This window comes from Sorex araneus, chromosome 3, assembly GCF_027595985.1.
Source record: "Sorex araneus isolate mSorAra2 chromosome 3, mSorAra2.pri, whole genome shotgun sequence".
NCBI classification, from domain to species: Eukaryota; Metazoa; Chordata; class Mammalia; order Eulipotyphla; family Soricidae; genus Sorex; species Sorex araneus.
The window spans coordinates 139,481,469-139,502,993 of NC_073304.1; the positions used below are offsets into that span (position 1 = coordinate 139,481,469).

Consider the following 21,525-nt stretch of genomic DNA (forward strand, 5'->3'; position numbering starts at 1 on the left):
TCAACCAAACTAAAACTCAGCAAGGAAGTACTGGCTTTAAAGAAAGAAATGGAAGAGAGATGGCTAATAGATGTATACAGGGTTTTACATCCTTTAAAAACTGAATACACATTCTTTTCCAGTGCACAAAGAACGTTCTCCAAGACAGACCATGCGCTGGGCCATAAAACATACCTCAGTAAAATCAGAAGGGTAGAAATTGTATCAACTCTTTTTTCAGACCACAATGCACTGAAAATAGAAGTTAATCACCCAGAGAAATGGAGAATCAAATCAAACACCTGGAAATTAAACAACTCAATGTTGAATAACAAGTGGGTCAGGGAGGAAATCAAGGAAGAAATCAAAAGATACTTGGAAACAAATGAGAATGAGGACATGAGCTACCGAACTTGTGGGACACAACTAAAGCAGTGTTGAGGGTGAAATTTGTAGTTCTGCAAGCATTTCTCAGGAAAGAAGAAAGGACCCACATAAATAACCTGACTTCACAGCTCCAGATCTAAGAAAAGGACCAACAAAAGGAGCCCAAGCCAGGCAGGAGGAAGGAAATAATAAAATTTCGAGCAGAAATTAATGACATGAAAACACAAAAAACTATCCAAAAGAGCAATGAAACCAAGAGCTGGTTCTTTGAGAAAATAAACAAGATTGATAAACCACTAGCAAGACTCACAATGAAAGAGAGATAGAGAACCCTAATAAACCAAATCAGAAATGAAAAAAGGGCCATCACAACAGGAACCAAAGAAATCCAAAAGATCATCAGAGATTATTTTGAAAGTCTGTATACCACGAAACAAGAGAAGCTAGAAGAAATGGATAAATTCCTGGATTCTTATAACCTCCCAAGGCTTAGCCAAGAACATTTGCAGTACCTGAATAGACCTATTACTATCAAGGAAATTGAAACAGTAATCAAAAATCTTCCCAAAAGCAAAGTCCAGGTCCAGATGGATTCACTAGCGAATTCTTCCAAATATTTAAAGAGGACATACTGCCAGTTCTTTTCAAGCTTTTCCAGAAAATTGAAGAAACAGAAACTCTCTCAAATAGTTTCTATGAAGTACATATCACCCTAATACCAAGAGCAAACAGAGACACCACCAAAAAAGAAAATTACAGGCCGATATGCCCGATGAACAAGGATGCAAAGATCCTCAACAAAATACCAGCAAATAGAATCCAGAAATTCATCAAAAAGATCATAAACCATGACTTAGTGGGATTCATCGCGGGGATGCAAGGATGGTTTAACATTCACAAGTCAATCAATATAATCCACCATATCAATAAAAGAAAAGATAAAAACCATATGATCATATCAATAGATGTAGAAAAAGCATTTGACAAGATCCAGCATCCATTTATGATAAAAACTTTCACCAAAATGGGAACGGAAAGAGCTTTTCTCAATATAGTCAAAGCCATCTTCCACAAGCCTATGGCAAGCATTATCCTCAATGGGGAAAAACTAAGAGTCTTCCCTCTAAGATCAGAAACAAGACAAGGATGTCCACTCTCACCACTACTATTCAATATAGTACTGAAAGTACTCACCATAGCAGTTAAGCAAGAAAAAGACATTAAGGACATTAAGGGCATCCAAATAGAAAAGGAACAGGGGCTGGAGCGATAGCACAGCGGGCAGGGCGTTTGCCTTGCACGCGGCCGACCCAGGTTCGATTCCCAGCATCCCATATGGTCCCCCAGCACTGCCAGGAGTAATTCCTGAGTGCAGAGCCAGGAGTGACCCCTGTGCACTGCTGGGTGTGACCCAAAAAAAAAAGCAAAAAAAAAAAAAAAGAAAAGGAACAAATCAAACTCTCACTATTTGCAGATATCATGATACTGTATTTAGAAAACCCTAAAGCCTCTACCAAGTTTCTATTGTTCCTCAAAACAATAAACTTGTACAATAAAGTCACAGGCTATAAAATCAATACCCAAAAGTCAATGGCTTTCTTATATGCAAATAATGAGAGAGAAGAAAGTGATATGAAAAAAGCAATCCCCTTCACAATCATGCCTCAGAAAATCAAATACTTCAGAATCTGCTTAACTATAAAGAGGTAAAGGACCTGTACAAAGAAAACTACAAAACACTACTTCAGGGAATAAAAGAGGACATAAGGAAATGGAAACACATCCGCTGCTCATGGATTGGGAGACTTAACATTGTCAAAATGGCAATACTCCCCAAAGCATTATACAGATTCAATGTGATCCCTGTAAGGATACTGATGATATTCTTCAAAGAAATAGATCAACACTCCTGAAATTCATATGGGACAACAAGCCCCCATGATAGCTAAAACAATTCTTGGGGGCGGGGGGAAAGATGGGAGGCATCACCTTCTTCAACTTCAAACTGTACTACAAAGCAGTAGCAATTAAAACAGCATGGTATTGGAACAAAAACTGACCCACGGACCAGTGGAATAGGGTTGAACATCCTTACACATACTCTCAAATATAAGAGCATATAATCTTTGATAAGAAAGCAAAAGATGCAAAGTGGAGCAAAGAAAGTCTCTTTAACAAATGGTGCTGGCAATAAGCAAAGGATGCTTAAAGGGCCCGTTTGGGATGGGAGATGCATGCTGAAAGTAGACTATAGACCAAAATGATGGCCACTTAATACCTGTATTGCTAACCATAATACCCAAAAGGAGAGAGTAAGAAGGAATGTGCCTGCCACAGAGGCTGGGGGGGAGAGGGAGAGGCAGGAGGAATACTGGGAACTGGGAATATTGGTGGTGGAGAATGGGCACTGGTGGAGGGATGGGTACTCGACCATTGTATGACTGAAACATAATCATGAAAGTGTGTAAGTCTGTAATTATATCTCACAATTTTTCATTAATTTTTTAAAATGATGCTGGTAAAACTGGACAGCTACATGCAAAAAAAATGTGCTCAGACCTCTACCTAAAACCATACACAAAAGTCATATCAAAATGGATTAAAGGCCTCAACATCAGACCAGAATCCATAAGGTACATTAAAGAAAAGGTCAGCAAAACCCTCTATGACATTGAAGCTAAAGGTATCTTTAAAGACAAAACACCAATGACCAAGCAAGTGGGAACTGAGATAAACAAATGGGACTATCTTAAACTAAAAAGTTTCTGCACCTCAAAAGAAAGTGACCAGAATACTAAGACAGTCTACAGAATGGGAAAGGATATTTACCCAATACCCCTCTGATAAGGGGTTAATATCAAGGATATATAAGGTGCTGGCTGGAATCTGCAATTAGAAAACATAAGAAATGGAATCTGCAAAATAAGAAAACATCCAACCCCATCAGAAAATGGGGCAATGAAATGACCAGAAATTTACTCAAAGAAGAAATCCAAATGGCCAAAAGGCACATGAAAAAATGCTCTTCATCACTAATCAGCAGGGAGATGCAGATAAAAACAACTATGAGATATTAATTTCCCACCACAGAGACTGGCACAGATCCAAAAGAACAAAAACAACAGGTTGTTAGCATGGATGCAGGGAGAAAGGGACTCTCCTTCACTGCTGGTGGGAATGCCGACTGGTCCAGCATTTTTGGAAAATAATATGGATGTTTCTCAACAAACTAGAAATTGAGCTCCCATTTGATCCAGCAATACCACTTCTGGGATATATCCTGAAGAAGAAAAAAGTACAGTAGAAATGACATCTGCACTTATATGTTTATGGTAGCACTATTTACAATAGCCCAGAATCTGGAAAAAAAAAAAACCCGAGTGCCTGATAACAGATGACTGGTTAAAGAAATTTTGGTATACCTACACAATTATAAAAAATGGAATACTATGCAGCTTTTAGAAAAAATGAAATCATGAAATTTGCATATAAGTGGATCAAAATGGAGAGTATCATATTAAGTGAAATGAGTAAGAAAGAGAGGGATAGACATGCAATGACTGCACTCATTTGTGGAGTATAAAATAACATAATAGGAGACTAACACCTAAGGACAGTTGGAATAAGGGTCAGGAGGATTGTCCCACGGCTTCGAAGCCGATCTCATGTACTGGGGGAAAAGGTAGCCGGGATGGAGAGAGGAGCACTAAGTAAATGACAGTTGGAGGGAACGCTCAGGAATGCTCAGTAGATGCATGCTGAAAGTAGACTATGGACCCAACATGATGGCCGCTTGATACCCGATTTGCAAACCATAACACCCAAAAGAACAGAGAGAGTAAGAGGAAATGTGCCTGCCACAGAGGCAGGGGGTGGCAAGGGGTAGGGGTGAGGGGAGGGATACTGAGAACATGTGGTGGAGAATCGGCACTGGTGAAGGGATGGGTACTTGAACACTGTTTGACTGAAACACAATCATGGAAGTTTGTAAGTCTGTAACTGTGTCTCATGGTGATTCATTAAAATTAAAAAAAAAATTGAAAGAATTCAATCATCATCTCTGAGGAAAGAGCCTTACAAAACAAAGACAGCAGTGGGGACCACAAAGCTAAGGAGTGGGGAGGGTGAGACAAAGCAGAGACTGCTGAAGTACATAATTGAGCACAGGAAAATGGAGAGACAAACGGAAAACTGGCACCCCAGCTTTAAAATTCTACTCCTACAAAATCTGGCTGGGAGACAAGAACTAAACTAGACAAAATATTTTGGGCCAGAAGTTTTAGTAGGTTGTACCTCGGCAGGCTTCTGCAAGTCATCTCACAAAACTCAACAATAAAAACACTAATATGGCCATCGAAAAGTGGGGCAAGCAGTTGAACAGATATTCCTCCAAAGAAGACATGCAGGTGGTCAACAGGCATAATAAAAATATTGATCATCAGTAATTATCAGAGAAGTGCAAATCAAAAACCATTGTGAGGGAACATGGTGCCTCCCAAAAGGTAAACCTGTACCTGCAGGGCGTACATTAGCAGTCTCATGGTGCCTTCATGCTTCCTGATACCCCAAAACTGATGCTGTGCCTCTGGCTGGACCCCAACAACTTGGGACCAATTAAATGGCCAAAAGTTAGGTATGTGGGAGTCACACCCACAAACCACCTCTGGCTCAGCTATACAAGTTCATTTATCGGCCTTGCTTCAGAGAGTCACAAATAAATCTCCAAAAAGATCCAAAATCAGGCATTAACAGCCACGATTCAGAAACTCACAAATGAACCTTGGAAGAGAGCAGCATGCCACAGAGATGCCTCCAGACCCCAACTATTTAAAAAATGTTAGAATTCCAGGAGTGAGCGGCCACTTTTGTGGTCACAAAATATCTCATACTTTTTATAACAAGCAATACAAAATAAATTATTTAGCATCTGCCTATGGAGCAGGCTTGGGTGGTGGTGGTAAAATTGGAAATAATGGTGGTGGGAAGGTGTAATGATGGTGGGATTGGTGTTGAAATGTTGAATGCAAACAATTATTGTGAACAACTTTATGAAAATTAAATTTTTAAAAAATTTTTAAAAAGTAATGTGGATGGTGGAATATGAGCACTGGTGAAGGGATGGGTATTCGAGCATTGTATAACTGAGATTTAAACCTGAAAACTTTGTAACTTTGTAACTTTCCACAATAAAAAATTAAAAAATTTAAAAAAAAAAAAGTAATGTGGAGTGGGGCTGGAGCAATAGCACAGAGGGTAGGGTGTTTGCCTTGTACGCGGCTGACCCAAGTTCGATTTCCAGCATCCCATATGGTCCCCTGAGCACCACCAGGAGTAATTCCTGAGCGCAGAGCCAGGAGTAACCCCTGTGCATCGCCGGGTGTGACCCCAAAAGCAAAAAAAAAAAAAAGTAATGTGGAGTTCATGGCTGCTTCAGTCAGCTTATTCAGTGGCTGAATAAATAGCAGTACTCCTACATTTTAAAAAATACCATTGTGATATCATCTCATACCACTGAAAGCAGCCTATATAAAAGTGACATGAAACAACCAGTAGGTACAGGGATGTGCTAAAAAAGAAACTCATTCACTGTTAGTGGGAGTACGATCTGGTTAGCCTCTATGAAAAACAGTGTGAAGACTGCTCAAAAAATTGAGAAAAGAACCACCATATTACATCTGATACAGTAACTTCACTCCTTAGCATCTATCATAAGAACACAAAAACATTAATTTGCAAATAGATATGCATACCTACATTCATTGTAGCACTATTTATAATAGCCAAGAACTGGAAACAAATATACAACACATAAGGTGATAAAGAAATTGTGAAATACACACACACACACACACACACACACACATATATATATATATATATATATATATACATAATGGAATACTACTAACATCATAAAAAATTAAATCTGGCATTTCACTACAACTTGGATGATGTCAGGTTAAGTAAAATAACCCAGAAGGAGAAATATAAATACTGGATGATCTGCTGATATTTGGAACATATAGAAACAAAGCAAGAGAGCAAACAACAGCCAATGAAAACAAACAGCAGAACTAAATATTTTAAGTGGGATTGAGGTCTGAAGGAGTTAGGAGTGACTTAGGGATAGTGGTGGGGATATACTCTACAGGTGTGAATGAGTAACATTTCATATATAAAGCATAAATATTAATAGCAATAATTATAAACCACATTACTTCAATAAAAAGCTATAACTAATAGTAAAATAAAATACCTACTGTGATTCCACACAAGTCACAGAAGAAAGTTTTCTGGGGATTCTGGTGGCCACATTTGGAGCAGGAAATGTTCTCGCCTTTCTGAGTGGATGGAGGAGAGGTTTTATTTCCCCCGCACAAGGTCTGGTGAGCACAGTGGCAAGAACAGATTAACACTATATTCTCTAATGTCCCACCCAACCCAGAAAAGAAAAAAAAAGTCCAAAAGCAATTCAAGCCCAGGAAACACACTAAGTTTATGAAAAAGAAAATTATGAGAACTTCAACAGAAAATTAGTACAAAGAGCTTTCAAGACAGTGCTCAAGGCTTACCCCTGGCTTTGTTATCCCTAGGGATAGGTCGAGGCAGTGCTCAGGGGAACACATGTGGTGCTGGGGATTGAACTGAGGTTTGTCACGTCCAAGGCAATCACCTTAATCCCTATACTATCTCTCCAGCCCCTCTCCACAAAATGTTGATGAGACTGGAGCCTTTCACATCTTGATAGTCTTCAGTATCTTTAATAGCAAAGGTAGCAAGTCAATTGTAGCTGTTCTATAACAATGTTATGTTATACTTATAATATGAATTTCTTTAATAGCAAAGATAAGCATATTTACATATATATGCATATATATATATGAGCCCGAGCACCACAAAAGATGGCTCAACGCCCCTCAAATACAAGAAAGAATTGCTTTGTGAAAATTTCTGAGTCTGTTTTAGGTAGACCTGAATTGAGAATCTTTGCTCTTGCTCCTTATTTATTACTCATTTGAGAGTGTTTCTTAAATTGGTATGCTATGATTCATCACTGCAACCTGATTTACTCTGTGCAGGAACTGTTGAGAATGCCCCTGACTCGATATCCAACTCACTATCCAACCTGCTATACAACACACCCCACATCTCCTGAGCCCCCCTGCCCATTGCCACACCCTACCATCAGGAACACAGTAAACTGATGGAACACAGTAAACCTAATGGGGAAGAAGCATAAAAACCCACAAAGCACAATGAGTGAAAATAATGACGAGAGAAAAGGCTCAAACAGCACCAACCAGCTCAGACAATGGTTTTAGTAATGTCATAGTAAGGATGTTAAATGAGCTCAAAGAAAAGATGGCACTGGCAGTCAGCAAAGCACCAGTAAATATGAGTGCCTAAATAACGAAACTACAAGAAGAAAATGAAAAGTATGGTAGGTGATACTTTTCGTAGGTGATATGGTAGGGGCCAGAGCAATAGTACTGCAGGTAGGGCATTTGCCTGGCACATGTATGACTTGGGTTCAATACCTAGCATCTCATATTGTTCCCCCAAGCACTGCCAGGAGTAATTCCTGAGTGCAGAGCCAGGAGTAACTCCTGAGCACCACTGGGTGTGGCCCGCCAAACAAAACAAAAACAAAGCAAATTTTAAAAAACTCAATAGAACTTCTGAGCAGCAGAAATATAGCAGCTGAGAAAAAGATCAAGGTATCCAAGATAAATGGAGAAAACTGCTATAAAACAACAGAAGGTGGAGGAGAAAGTCTGAAAAGAAATAAACAGGTAGAGTGATATGCATAATACACTTTCAGTAACAGTATTGCAAACCACAGTGTTGCAGAAGCAAAAAGGAAAAAGGGAAAGTGTCTGCCACAGAGATATTCTGGGTGGATGTGAGAGGAAGGGGAGGGAGGGAAAGGGACACTAGTGAGGAGATTGGTGTTGGAATATTGTATACCTGAAACTTAATCATGAATAATGTTATAACTTGATCATTTACAATGATTCAATAAAATTTTTAAAAAGCAGCATTTATGGTATATATACACAACAGAGTACTACTCAGCCAGCCACAAGAAAAGATGAAGTCATGTAACTTGCTGAGACATGGATGGATCTGGAGAGTAGCATGCTGAGTGAAATGGATCAGAGGGAGAGGGACAGACACAGAATGATCTCACTCATATGTGGGATATAAAGAAACACAGAAGGGGAATAACTAATGCCCAAAGGCAATGAAAATAAAGAGCAAGAGAACTGGTCCTGCGTAGGAAGCTTGCCACTAGGGGAAAAGGGAGTGGGAGATGGTATAGGTCAGGGAAGGGACTACTACAACAATGATACGGGAAGTAGTCATTCCAGACCAGGACTAGGCACTAAAAGGAGGTAAAGTGGCATGCATAATATCCTATCAGTAACAGTACTGTAAACCACAGTGCTTAAAAGGGAGTGGGGGGGGAGAAAATAGTGTCTGCCACAGAGGTGGGGGTGATGATGGAGAGGAGGTACCGAAGAGAAACTGGGAGACACATTGGTGGAGAGCAGTGGACACTGGTAAAGGAATTGGGGTTGGAACATTGAACATGACAACTTAGTTGTTTGGTTGTTTATTTTTTTTTAATTGAATCACCATGAGCAACACTTACAAAGCTTTCATGTTTGAGTTTCAGTCATACAGTGACCAAACACCCATCCCTCCACCAGTGTATGTTTCCCACCACCAATGTACCAATGTACCCAGTATTCTCCCCCCTACACACACACACACACACACACACACACACACACACACTCCTGGTCCCACTCCTCCCTGAACCATGACAACCTTGTAACTCTGTAAATCATGGTAATTTAATCAGAAATAAAATATAAATAAATAAAACATAAAACTACTTAAAAAAATTTTAAAGACATGTAAGAGCTAGAGCAATAAAACAGTAGGTAGGATGCCTGCCTAGCATGTAGTCAACTTGGACTTTATTCCCAGCTCCAGTCCCCTGGCAGCGGTAATCCCTCAGCACTGGCCCAGGAGTAAGTACTATGCACAGCTGGGTGTGATCCAAAGCCAAAATAATAAATAAAATAAAATAAAGACATAAGTGAGTATGAACGTCACATGAATGGTTCTACTTCCCAAGGCTTCTGTCAGCCTTCCATGCAGTTAATTTTAAAAAATGGTAAGAAATCTCTGATTATTTCGAGTCCCCTTGAAGTTAAAAATTTGAAAATGGGGGTGGAGGGAAAACTCGGCAGGCTGAGCACTGGCTTTCCCTCAGGCTCAGGCTCAGCCAGGAGTGACTCCTGAGCAGTGTGAAAACAATTTTATACACAAAGAAGGAAAAACATAAGAAAATTAAAACATTTTCATGTTGATTTCTCCAAATATAGAAATGCTATTTTCAGTTTATCACAGAGCTTTTTATTTATTTATTTTAATTTCTCTTTGTCCTTATACGTCCTCCCTGCTTCCAAAATCACACATCTCTGTTATCATTAGTGTTGAACATTTAGGATCCACTAAATAAAGGCTGGCACATACGGTCACTCTACCTGTGTTGATGCAGGCAGGACTCCCTCACAGGTGACGCAGTGGCTCAGGTGAGCAGGATTCCCTGTGCCACAGGTGCGGCAGATAACTTTCTCCTTGAAAAACAGAGAAAAATAGATACATAGTCCTTTGAGTAAATAACTGCAGAGAGATCACCAGATAGTGTTCCAGTTCATCATCAACCAGCAAGAGACCTTACTGGAACACACAAACCCTGAAACCGGATTGGTTAATTGCAATTTCAACCACGTCAGACAAATGAGCCTGGTTCTAAAAGAAACAAATCCCCACACTGACAAAGAACATGCATTTGAACATGGAAGTCTGACAAATCAGATCTGAGTGGGAGATCCTAAGGTCTCTTGCTTACTGGGAACCTGGTCACCCCAGAAAGTCACAGTTCCCAGCCCAGAGATCTCCTGAAGTGAAAGACCTACCACCTTCTCTTCAAAATGGCAGAGCACCACAGACTTGCTTTCAGGGAGTCCTGGTGCTCCCTCGTTACTGTGTTCTGTAAAGCTGTGTAAAGTTTTCATGATGTAATCTGCATTTGTCAGAGCTGAAAGGGGTGAAGCTCAAACTTACAATAAGAAGGCCTCAAGTCTGATCCTTAGGACCACATGGGTGGACACAAGCACTGAACTTTCTGGTCTTCATAAAAGGGCAGAGTTACTGAGTGGTCCCTAACCCCTCTGAGCACTGCAATGAATGACCTAAAATTAATTAAAATATAATAACCTTGATTGTCTAATGAGGGAATATATATACCTTTCCCTGTGATAACACTAAGACAAAGTGGTGCTCTGCCATTCTGGATTGATTTCAATAAGCAAAATCTTCTTGGGGAAGTAGTGGTTTGTGTGTGTGTGGCTCTTGAGTTAACTATCTGGCACTATTCTATGACTCACTTCCTAAGAGAGTGATGAACATGACCCAACACAAAAATCATTTTGTATACACTCATAGACTCAAATACCTTCATAGGAATGATCTGGGAATGAGGTTGTCATTAGATTTCCATACCAAGAATGCTAAACATACTGAAAGAATTTTTTTTTAAGTCAGGGGTCAGAGCTATGCAGAAAGTACAGGGCGTAAGGCACTTACCTTGTATGTAGTCAACCCCATTTCAATCCCTACAACCACATATGTTCTCCTGAGCACTTCTGATATGTAAGCAAAGAGCCAAGAGTAAGCCCTAAGCACTTCAGGGTATGGCCCCCGCTCCACAAAAAAATAATAATAATAAACAAATAAATAATAAAAGTCAGGGACCAAAGATGTGTCTCAGATGTAGAGAGCACATTCTTATATATAAGGTCCCATATTATATATACTATATCCTCAGCACTGCCAAAAAAGAAGGAAAAAGTCAGTACTTTCATTTTCCATCTCTTCACAGTGTTTGGAACAAATATAGATGAATTAGAGCAATTAATGGATCCAACTTAGTCACAGGAGTAAAACTTTTCTTGCCAAAGTAGTAGGAGATGAGAATAAGTGACAATCTTTTTCTTTCATACAAATTGCATTTTAGAAAGGATCACTCCTGGATTTAATGATACTAATGATTATATACATCCTGTGTTTTATCTTCAGTTGGATTCTGCATATTGAAAGGAAAACTATTTCATACATTTGTTCCTCTCTATCATTCCACAAAATAGGAAGACTTTAGATTTCAAAACTAAAGGTAGTACACGTGTTGTTTAAGATACATGTTAGGGGGGCCAGAGCGATAGCACAGCGGGTAGGGTATTTGCCTTGCATGCGGCTGAACTGGGTTCAATCCCCGGCATCCCATATGGTCCCCTAAGCACTGTCAGGAGTAATTCCTGAGTGCAAAGCCAGGAGTAACCCCTGAGCATCGCTGGGTGTGACCCAAAAAAAACCAAAAAAAAAAAAAAGATACATGTTAGGGGCTGGAGCAATAGCACAGCGGGTAGGGCGTTTGCCTTACATGCAGCCGACCTGGGTTCGATTCCCAGAATCCCATATGGTTCCCTGAGCACTGCCAGGAGTGATTCCTGAGTGCAGAGCCAGAAGTAACCCCTGTGCATCGCCAGGTTACTTCTGGACCCAAAAAGAAAAAAAATATATATATATATATATATATACTTGCATAAACATGGATGTCATAGCCCACTACACAGGTAGGTTACATAGGGAATACCCTTGCATGTGCAATAGATCATAACTGAAATGATATTATGTGGTACATCACTGTAAAATGAACTTGACTGACAACATTACCCCTGCTCTTCCTGTTTCAAAGAGTTTGGAATGATATTATTATCACGCATTATCAATAATATTCTATTATGACTTGGTTCTGCTGTAATGGCTGAATAAAGTAGTAGTGGTTTAAGAAGAGAAAAAAAAAGTTTATTCTTTTCTCTCATGCATAAGAAATATGGAAGCAAGCTTCCAGAGTTCTATGGCAGCCTTCAATGGTAACTTTGAAAGGTGTGTAAGGTTGGACCAATCTTGCTGCTACTGAGTCATCCCAGGTAATGCTGGTCTCCAGGCTGAGCTCTCTGGACCCTTCTTCAGGATGGGGTGGGCCAAGATCCCACACTGCCAAGAGGCCCAGCACAGCACCTACCCACACCCAACATCCTTCAATGGGCTTCCCAGCTCCACAACTAATCTCAGAGACTAGTTGAATTGTCCCAGTTTCACAGCTCCAGTATTACACCTCATAGAATTGGCAGCCCAATAGGAACATAGCAAATTATAAAAGAAAGTTGCATAGGATCCATTAAGCTCAATGAGTGAACACAATAGCACAGAAGGCTCAGCTAGCACCAAACAATTCAGTAAATCCTCAGACGATGAATTTAGCAACACCATTGTGAGATATATGTAATTAGAAATATAACATAAATTGTTTGCAGCTGCTATGAAGGCAGGCTTAGGGGGGTGAGTGGGAAACTGGAACATTGGTGGAGGGAAGATCACACTGGTGGTAAGATTAGTGTTGGAACACTGAATACTTGAAACAACTATATTATGATCAACTTCGTAAATCATGGTGTTTAATAAAAATTTTTTAAATATTCTTAAGATTTGAAAAAAGGCAGGAGTATTAACACAGCAAGTAGGGTATTTGCCTTGCCCAGTCAACCCAGGTTATATCCCTGGCGCCCCATACAGTCCCCCAAGCACCACCAGAAGTGATCTCTGAACTCAGAGCCAAGAGTAAGCTCTGAGCATTGCTGGGTGTGTACCAAAAACTGCCCCTGCCCCCAACACCCCGAAAATCTATTCTGAAAATTGTCAACTTAGAGTCAACTAATAAAGAAATTAGAAAATTTACATGAACTTGACTTTGGCTCTTCCAATTCTTCAAAATTTCATTTCTGAAGTCTGGGTTCGGGGTCTGGGTTTTGGACCACACCCAGAAGTACTCAGGGCTAACTTCTGACTCTGCACTCAGGAATCAGTTCTGATCTGCTTTGGGGACCTTATTGGGGGAGCACATAGGGCCAGTCTCTTTTCTGGAGGTCTGTATATCCTGTCACTTTAGATCTTTTCATTGTGAAGAAGATCTTGGGAATAAAAGGGAAAATGGGCTTCTCTTTTTTCTCCTAAAATTATATATATTTTACCCAAATAGAGGCCACAGGTCATTTTAGAAAATTACCATTCTAATTTTACATTGAGTACAAACATTAGGCTCTTGCTAAAAATTTTACTTTATGCATTTCAAATTCTCATTGTAAAATTGATCCTTAAGTATAAAATAACATGAGACTGACACCCAAGGATGGTAAGACACAAGGGCCAGGAAGATTGCTCCATAGTTTGAAGCCTGCCTCATGATTGGAGGGAGAAGGCAGCTTGAATAGAGAAGAGATCACTAAGAAAATGATGGTTGGAAGCATGTAACAGGATGGGAGATGTGTGCTGAAAGTAGATGAAGGACCAAAAGTGATGGCCTTTCAGTATCTGTGCTGCAAACCATAATGCCCAAAAGTAGAGAGAGAGTATGTGGGAAAGTGTCTGGCATGGAGGCAGGGGGAGGGTAAGAAAGGGGGGTTATACCAAGGATATTGGTGGTGGGGAATGTGCACTGGTGGAGGGATGAGTGTTTGAACATTGTATGATTCTAACTCAAACATGAAAGCTTGTAAACTGTATCTCATGGTGATTCAATAAAATAAAATTTTTTAAAAAAGAATTACTGGGAAGTCACTAGTTATAAGAACATTAAAATAACAAAATCAGATTAAATAAAAAATCAATCCTTGGTACCCCAGATAGGCCCCCAAGTGCTGCCAGGAGGGAACTCTGAGTGCAAAGCCAGGAATAAGCACTAAGCACCAGTGGGTGTGGCCCCAAAATCAACTCCAAACAAAGATCATTCCTGGTGATGCTTGGGGGAGTATATGGGATGTCAGGGATTGAACCCAGATTGACCACGTGTAAGTCCATACTATTTTCAATACTCAAATTTAAATATATGAAGTGAAAAACTGTCAGCGTTAGTAGTAATGAAATTTTTTTAATTTCACGTTCAGAGAACATATATATATGTATATATATGTATGTATATATATATATATATAAATCCCCTTATCACTAGAATTTATCAGGGCAAGTTACTCTAGGGCAGCATGCCTTTTCAAAAGAATGGTCACAACACAGACATTGGACTATTAGTTGCTAACCAATTCCATCATTTGAAGAAAGGCATCTTGATTATTCAAACATTTATATCGACATATTTGGTCCTCTTTTTTTTACTGAATCATATTCAATTACCTTCAAGCGCAGGCTGGCCTGTGGCTGCAGCTGTAGAGCGAGAGGGGCCTCACACACCACGCAGATGCGTGTGTTCATGGGCACCAGGGTCCCACACTCTGCACATAAACCCATCTGCAAGGGAAAAAAAATCGAAGGGATGAAGCTGATCTTAGAATATGAGGTTTAATTTGGTTTTGTAAAATAATTACCTTTATTCTTATTTTCCCATTAAGAGTAAACCACACTTTTATAGAAAACAAAATGTCATAAGAAAGAAAAGAAAAAGGTCTTACCAGCATAACTGAATACAAATCTTTCCAAAGTACAATTAGAATGTTGAGTAACTTCCTAAATAACCATTTCAGACTTTGAAATGGCAGACATATTGACCAAAGGCAGACAACAAACTGGAAAGAATGGGGCTCCATATAAGAAGCTGTTGAGGGGCTGGAGTGATAGCACAGTGGGTAGGGCATTTGCCTTGCACTCGGTAAACCCGGGTCCCCTGAGCACTGCCAGGGGTAATCAGAGCCAGGAATAACCCCTGACCCAAACAAAAGCAAAAAAAAGAAGAAGAAGCTGTTGAAATTATAAGGAGTAATGAACCCCCACCCCCCCCAATAGCCAGAGCAATCACTGGGTGGAGGGAGGGGGAAATAGCTTTCTTTTTCCCCAACTTCAAGCTATGCTATAAAGCTCTAGTATTCACACAGTGTGGTACTGAAATAAGGACAGACTCTCAGACCAACAGAATAGAATTAGAGTCCAGAGAGAGACAGAGTTTCTGGTATATGGACCTAATCTTTGATAAAGGAGCAAAACATATGAAGTGGAGCAAGAAAAATTTCTTCACCAAAGAGTGTTGAGACCCCCTTTTAATACCACGCACAAAAGACAAATCAAAATGGATTAAATACCTTAATATCAAACTTTAATCAGTGAAGCTAGACATATCTTCAATGATTCACTGCATGGCCAAGCAAACAGAAGCAAAGATAAACAAATGGAACTAAATCAGTGAACAAGATTTTGCACCATGAAGAAAATGATGTCCAGAATAAGAAGATATCCTACAGATAGGGGAGAATATTTACACACCATTCATCTGACAAAGGGTTGATATCCAAGACATATAAAGCACTGGTAGAACTATATGAGAAAAACACAATCTCATCAATAAATGGAGGAGAGAGATGAATGGAAACTTCCTCAGAGAAGATATACAGATGGCCAAAGGTATATGAAAGAATGCTCTGCATCACTTATCATAAGAAAAACATACATCATACAGTCAGGAGCTATCAGAATACAATAGCAAGACTGGCACACAACACAAAGAACAAAATCAACCAGTGAGGGCATGGATGTGGGAGTTAAAAGGTGGCCCTCACTCACTCTGGTGGAAATGTTGACTTGTTCAACTCTTTTGGAAATCAATATGATATTTCTCAAAAAACTAGGAATTGAGTTTCTATATCACCCAGCAATTCCACTTCTTGGCATGCACCACCCAGGGACCCAAAACTCTATTCAGAAAAAATATTTTTACTCCAGTGGTTCAATGAAGCACTGTTCACAATAGCCAAAATCCAAAAACAAAGTGTCTGAGAACAAATGACTGAATAAAGAAACTATGGTACATATCACTGTAGCACTGTCATCCCATTGCTCATCAATTTGCTCAAGCGGGCACCAGTAACATCTCCATTGTGAGACTTGTTGTTACTGTTTTTTTCATATTGAATATACCATGGGTAGCTTGCCAGGCTCTGCCGTGCTACTACTCTCGGTAGCTCTCATAGAGCCCAGCAAGCTACTCTCGGTAGCTTGCTGGGCTCTATGAGAGGGACAGAGGAATCGAATGCAGGTTGGCCACATGCAAGGCAAACACCCCACTCACTGTGCTATTGTCCCAGTCCATGGTACATATACACAGTAGAATTCTATTCAGCAAAAATGTAAAATCATGCAAATTGCTGCTATGTGTATGATCTGGAGAGAATCATGTTGAGTGAAAGTAATCAGAAGGAGAGGGACAGAACCCAAATGATTGCTCTCCTATGCTAGATATAAACAAACATAATAGTGGAATCACAAATGCCCAAAGGCAAAAAAAACTGAGAACTTGTCTTCAGTGAAGTTTATCATGAGGGGTGTAGGGAGGGGGGTGAGACACTGAGACAGTGGCGGATGGACACTAGGGTTGAAGGTGTGGTACGATAATGTTTTAGGCACGAAACCCTACCATTAACAGTTCTGTAAACCACACGGTGTCTAACGTAATTTTATTTTCTAAAAAAGAAAAAAATCCTACAAGTTTGAATGGTTCTTGTGTGGGGCTGCTCCCATTCTTCTCCAGTTTTATCAGTATGGTAGCTCTTCCAAGGACTGTGAAAACTACCAAGGACTAGTTCTTCCAGGCTGTGTAAACCAGCTGTTTTGTGGCTGCTGATAAGAATCACTCACTTGATTTAGAACATTGTTAATCTTAGTGAAAACAACCAGAAGATCCAGTGGCTCCACAAGACTGAGATCACAGTCTTGACTGAGGCAGTCAATGGACCAGCAAACTATCCAAGGATTAAAAGGAGTCCAAGAGGCAAATTATCTCGAGAGAACTTGACTTACACTCAGCTCAATTGACGGTAGGCGACATGTATGTACACCATAGTCAGAATGGGCCTATGTTGAAGCAAAACACTTTCAGAAATTAGAGTGAATTCTGTTCAGAGCTATTAGCTTACCAACTGTTGTCAATTCCATGTTTGTTGTGTACAAACATAATAATATCATGGGTCTAAGTTAGCCAGAGAAATGCCCTAGCTGGAGAAGAATGCACAAGGAGATGAAAAAAAGCTAGGACAGGGGGCTGGAGTGATAGCACAGCGGGTAGGGCATTTGCCTGGCACTCGGCCGACCTGGGTCCAATTCCCAGAATCCCATATGGTTCCCTGAGCACCACCAGGAGTAATTCCTGAGTGCAGAGCCAGGAGTAACCCCTGTGCATCGCCCAGTGTCACCCACAAAGAAAAAAAAAAAAACTAGGACAGATCTGAAAACAGCCTAAAGTTTGAATATTCTTCCCAACTCATACATAGCACCAACAGCAAAAAAATAGAAGCCTCACTGAATCAAGGTGTTGAGGCACAAATTCAGGTCCTAACAGTTTCCAGACATTGCAGGGTAGATATATATGAAGACTTTAACTTTTTAAATTTAGTACAGTCTAGGTAACATGGTTACAATAGCGTTGACTTTTATGGTTATTGATATAAAATTTACTTCACTCTGCCATCACACTTTCCACCAATTTCCATATATTACTTTTAGTACACCTCTTCCTTCTTCCCATCTCTTCCCTTACTGCTTGGTAATATAAATTTTTTAAATAAATTTTATAAATAAATTTTAATAATAAAATTTTTTAAAACCCAAGGCCAAGAGTTTTGGACATGAAAGATTAAATCCAAGCAGCAAACAAAATAAACAATACTGGGTGCTGGAGCAATAACACAGCAGGTAGGGCATTTGCCTTGCACTAGGCCGACCTGGGTTTGATTGCCAGCATCCCATATGGTCCCCTGAGCACCGCCAGGAGTAGTTCCTGAGTGCGTGAGCCAGGAGTAACTCTGTGCATTGCAGGGTGTGACCCAAAAAGCAAAAAATAATAATAATAATAATAATAAAAATAAAAAATAAAAAATACTAGGAGAAATAATAATTCAGAATTACTGAAGTATATTATCTAAAGGTCTAAAACTTAAAGGAAAAATCATGAAAAAGAAAACCAAAAAGGTGACCTATACTCAGAAAAGAAATTTTCTCTGAGTATGTCCAGATATTAGAATTAGCAAAAAATTCAAACAATTATTATCAACATGTTCAAAAAATAAAAGAAACCTATTTAAAAATTAGAGAAAGCATGGTGATAATTATAAAAATAAGAAAATCTAATTTTTTAATTACTATTCTGTCTTAATAGACAAAAATTATAAAATAAAGACCAAATTAAAACCCTAACATCACAAATCACAAAATCCCGTTAATCACCGATTTCTCGGGCGGGCTCAGTAACATCTCATTTCGTCCTTTCCCTGAGATCTTAGAAGTCCATCTAGACTCAGCCTTCCTAACAATGTTGCACTGGGGGCTCTTCAGGGTCAGGGGAATGAGATCCAGCTTGTTACTGGATTTTGCATATGAATACACCATGGAAAGCTTGCAAAGCTGTCCCATGTGGGAAGGAAACTCTCAGAAGATTGCCAGTTTCTCCCAGAGGGAGAAGAAGGCTAAAGATATCGCGCGGCCTCTTTGCGGCAAAACCCTAACATAGGAAAGTTAAATAAGTGAAGTTTTGAAATTTCCAGAGAGATCAACAGTCATCAGAAGTAGTCAGTGAACCTTAAAATAGTTCAACATATGGGCTGGAGCGATAGCACAGCGGGTAGGGTGTTTGCCTTGCATGCGGCCAACCAGGGTTCAATTCCCAACATCCCATATGGTCCCCTGAGCACCACCGGAGTTAATTCCTGAGTGCATGAGCCAGTAGTAACCCCTGTACATTGCCGGGTGTGACCTAAAAAGTCACCTATATAAAAATATATATATAATATATAATATATATTTGCTTTTTATATACTATATATAAATATATATGTAGTTCAACATAAATTTTCTGTTAAATTTATGTTGAGAATAAAGATTGAGAAAAATAGTAATCAGTGAGATAGTACAGGGGAAAAAGCGCATGCCTTGCATGTTGCTGATCCTGGTTTGAATCCCCTGCACGGCATATTAATCCTATGAACACCACCTGAGGTGACCCTTGAGCAGCAGCCCCTTCAGGAGTGGCCTCTGAGCACAGAGTCAGGAACAGCCTCGGAATACTGGTGCTGGATGTGGGCCACTCCAGAAAATAAATTAATCAAAAAGGTAACAAGAAAATGGAGCTTCATAGCCTATAGGACAAGCAACTCCAAATAGAAGCCCAGAAGGGAAAGAGAGGGAAAGTGACAGAAAATAAATTTGATGAAATAATGGCTCCAAAATTTCCACATTAGAAAAAAAAACTAATCTACAGATCTAATAAATGCAGTCAATTCAAGAAAGATAAATACAATAAGATCCATACCAAAACAATGTTAAACATTAAAGACAAGTAGAAAATCTTTAAAGTAGAAAGAGAATAAAACTACTGGAATAAACACCAAAATCCACAGTGGCAAGAGGAAAAAAGAACAACATATTCCAGAAGCTAAAATTAAAGAAAAACATCAATTGAGAATTATACATCCAGTAATACTCTCTATCAAAAGTGAAGGTAAAATAAACATTCTCAGATGAAAGAAAGACAGAAAATTAAGAGTAAACATGCTTTAGTAAAGGAATTCCTTCAGGTAGAAAATAAGTGGCACTAGATTTTACACTTGAGTTTACAGAAAAATGAGACTATATACCATAAATAAATGGATAAATAATGAATCAATAACATTATTTCTCCTCTCTAAACAAAAGGTTTTTGAATCTGCAATTTTATTTTATAATAATTAGCTTTATATATGTGTATAGATAATAATATATAAAATAAATGGAGAGATAAAGAAAATAGAGTAAATTTTCTACACTTTTACTGAATTTAAGATAATTTTCTGAAGTGACTATGATACCTTGAAGGGCATTTTTCAATCCCTAAAGCCTTATATGAAAGTGGTTGGAAAAGACAGTGCAAGGATCAAGATGCTTGGCTTCATGTGGCTGACCTTGGTTCAATACCCAGGATGTATATGGTTCCTGATCATAGCCAGAAGTGACTCCTGAGCCACAGAGCCTCTGAATATTGCCAGGTTTGCCCCAAACACCCCCAAATAGCAACCTCAAAAGTTGGTTTTTAAAATCCATGTAGGAATTTTAAAGTAACTTTAAATTAATGTCCAAGGCCAAGGAAAGCACTGCACTGTAGCACTGTCGTCCCATTGTTCTTTGATTTGCTCAAGTGGGCAATTATGGCAACAAATTTAAATTACTTAACACAAAAGGTGCTTGCTATTAGACATTAGAAGAACAAAGCAAAAAATGGCACATGTTAATCCTGTCATATCAATAAAAACAAGTGAAACACCACACTTAAATGGCAGAGGCAGTCAGACTGGAGATAAGGCAAGATCCAACTAGGTGCTGTCTACTAGACACATACCATAAACTCAGAGATACAAGTAGGCAGCAAGTAAAGCTCTATATAGAATAAGACATATAGTGTAAAGAGTAACCATAAAAATTATTTACATAAATAAAGAACACATGAAAAAGGTAAATATTTGCTTGAACACTGAACCCCTGAAATTCAATCATGAATAATTTTGTAACTTTGTAATTCACAGAGTTTCAATTTTTAAAAAGTTGGGGCTGGAGTGATAGCACAGCGGGTAGGGCATTTGCCTTGCACTCGGCCGACCCAGGTTCGATTTCCAGCATCCCATACGGTCCCCTGAGCACCACCAGGGCTAATTCCTGAGTGCAGAGCCAGGAGTGACCCCTGTGCATCGCCGGGTGTGAACTAAAAAAAAAAAAAAAAAAGCAAAAAAAAAAAGGCAATTTTTAAAAAGTTGAAAAAATACCCATCATGAGACATTTTGTGATGATAAAAGGATTAATAAATCAGGAATATATAGCAAACATAAGTGTACAAAACACAAATTCTCGTAATGCATCTGACCATTCTAGGACTAGAGCCATAGTGTAGCGGGTAGGGCGTCTACCTTGCACATAGTCAACCTGGGTTCAATTCTCAGCATGCCATTGGGTCCTCTGGAGCACTGCCAGGAGTGATTCCTGAGTGCAGAGCCAGGAGTAATC

At 39.3% G+C, this 21,525-nt stretch overlaps 1 protein-coding gene across 1 annotated transcript in view; it reads right to left on the reverse strand.

Moving 5' to 3' along the window:
• DZANK1 (double zinc ribbon and ankyrin repeat domains 1) overlaps positions 1-21,525 on the reverse strand; it is a 109,661-nt gene that overhangs the window by 35,303 nt on the left and 52,833 nt on the right. Inside the window, 3 exon segments of the mRNA XM_004614405.2 lie at positions 6,627-6,749; positions 9,927-10,019; positions 14,692-14,805. Of these exon segments, the coding sequence (XP_004614462.2) occupies positions 6,627-6,749; positions 9,927-10,019; positions 14,692-14,805 (330 nt within the window).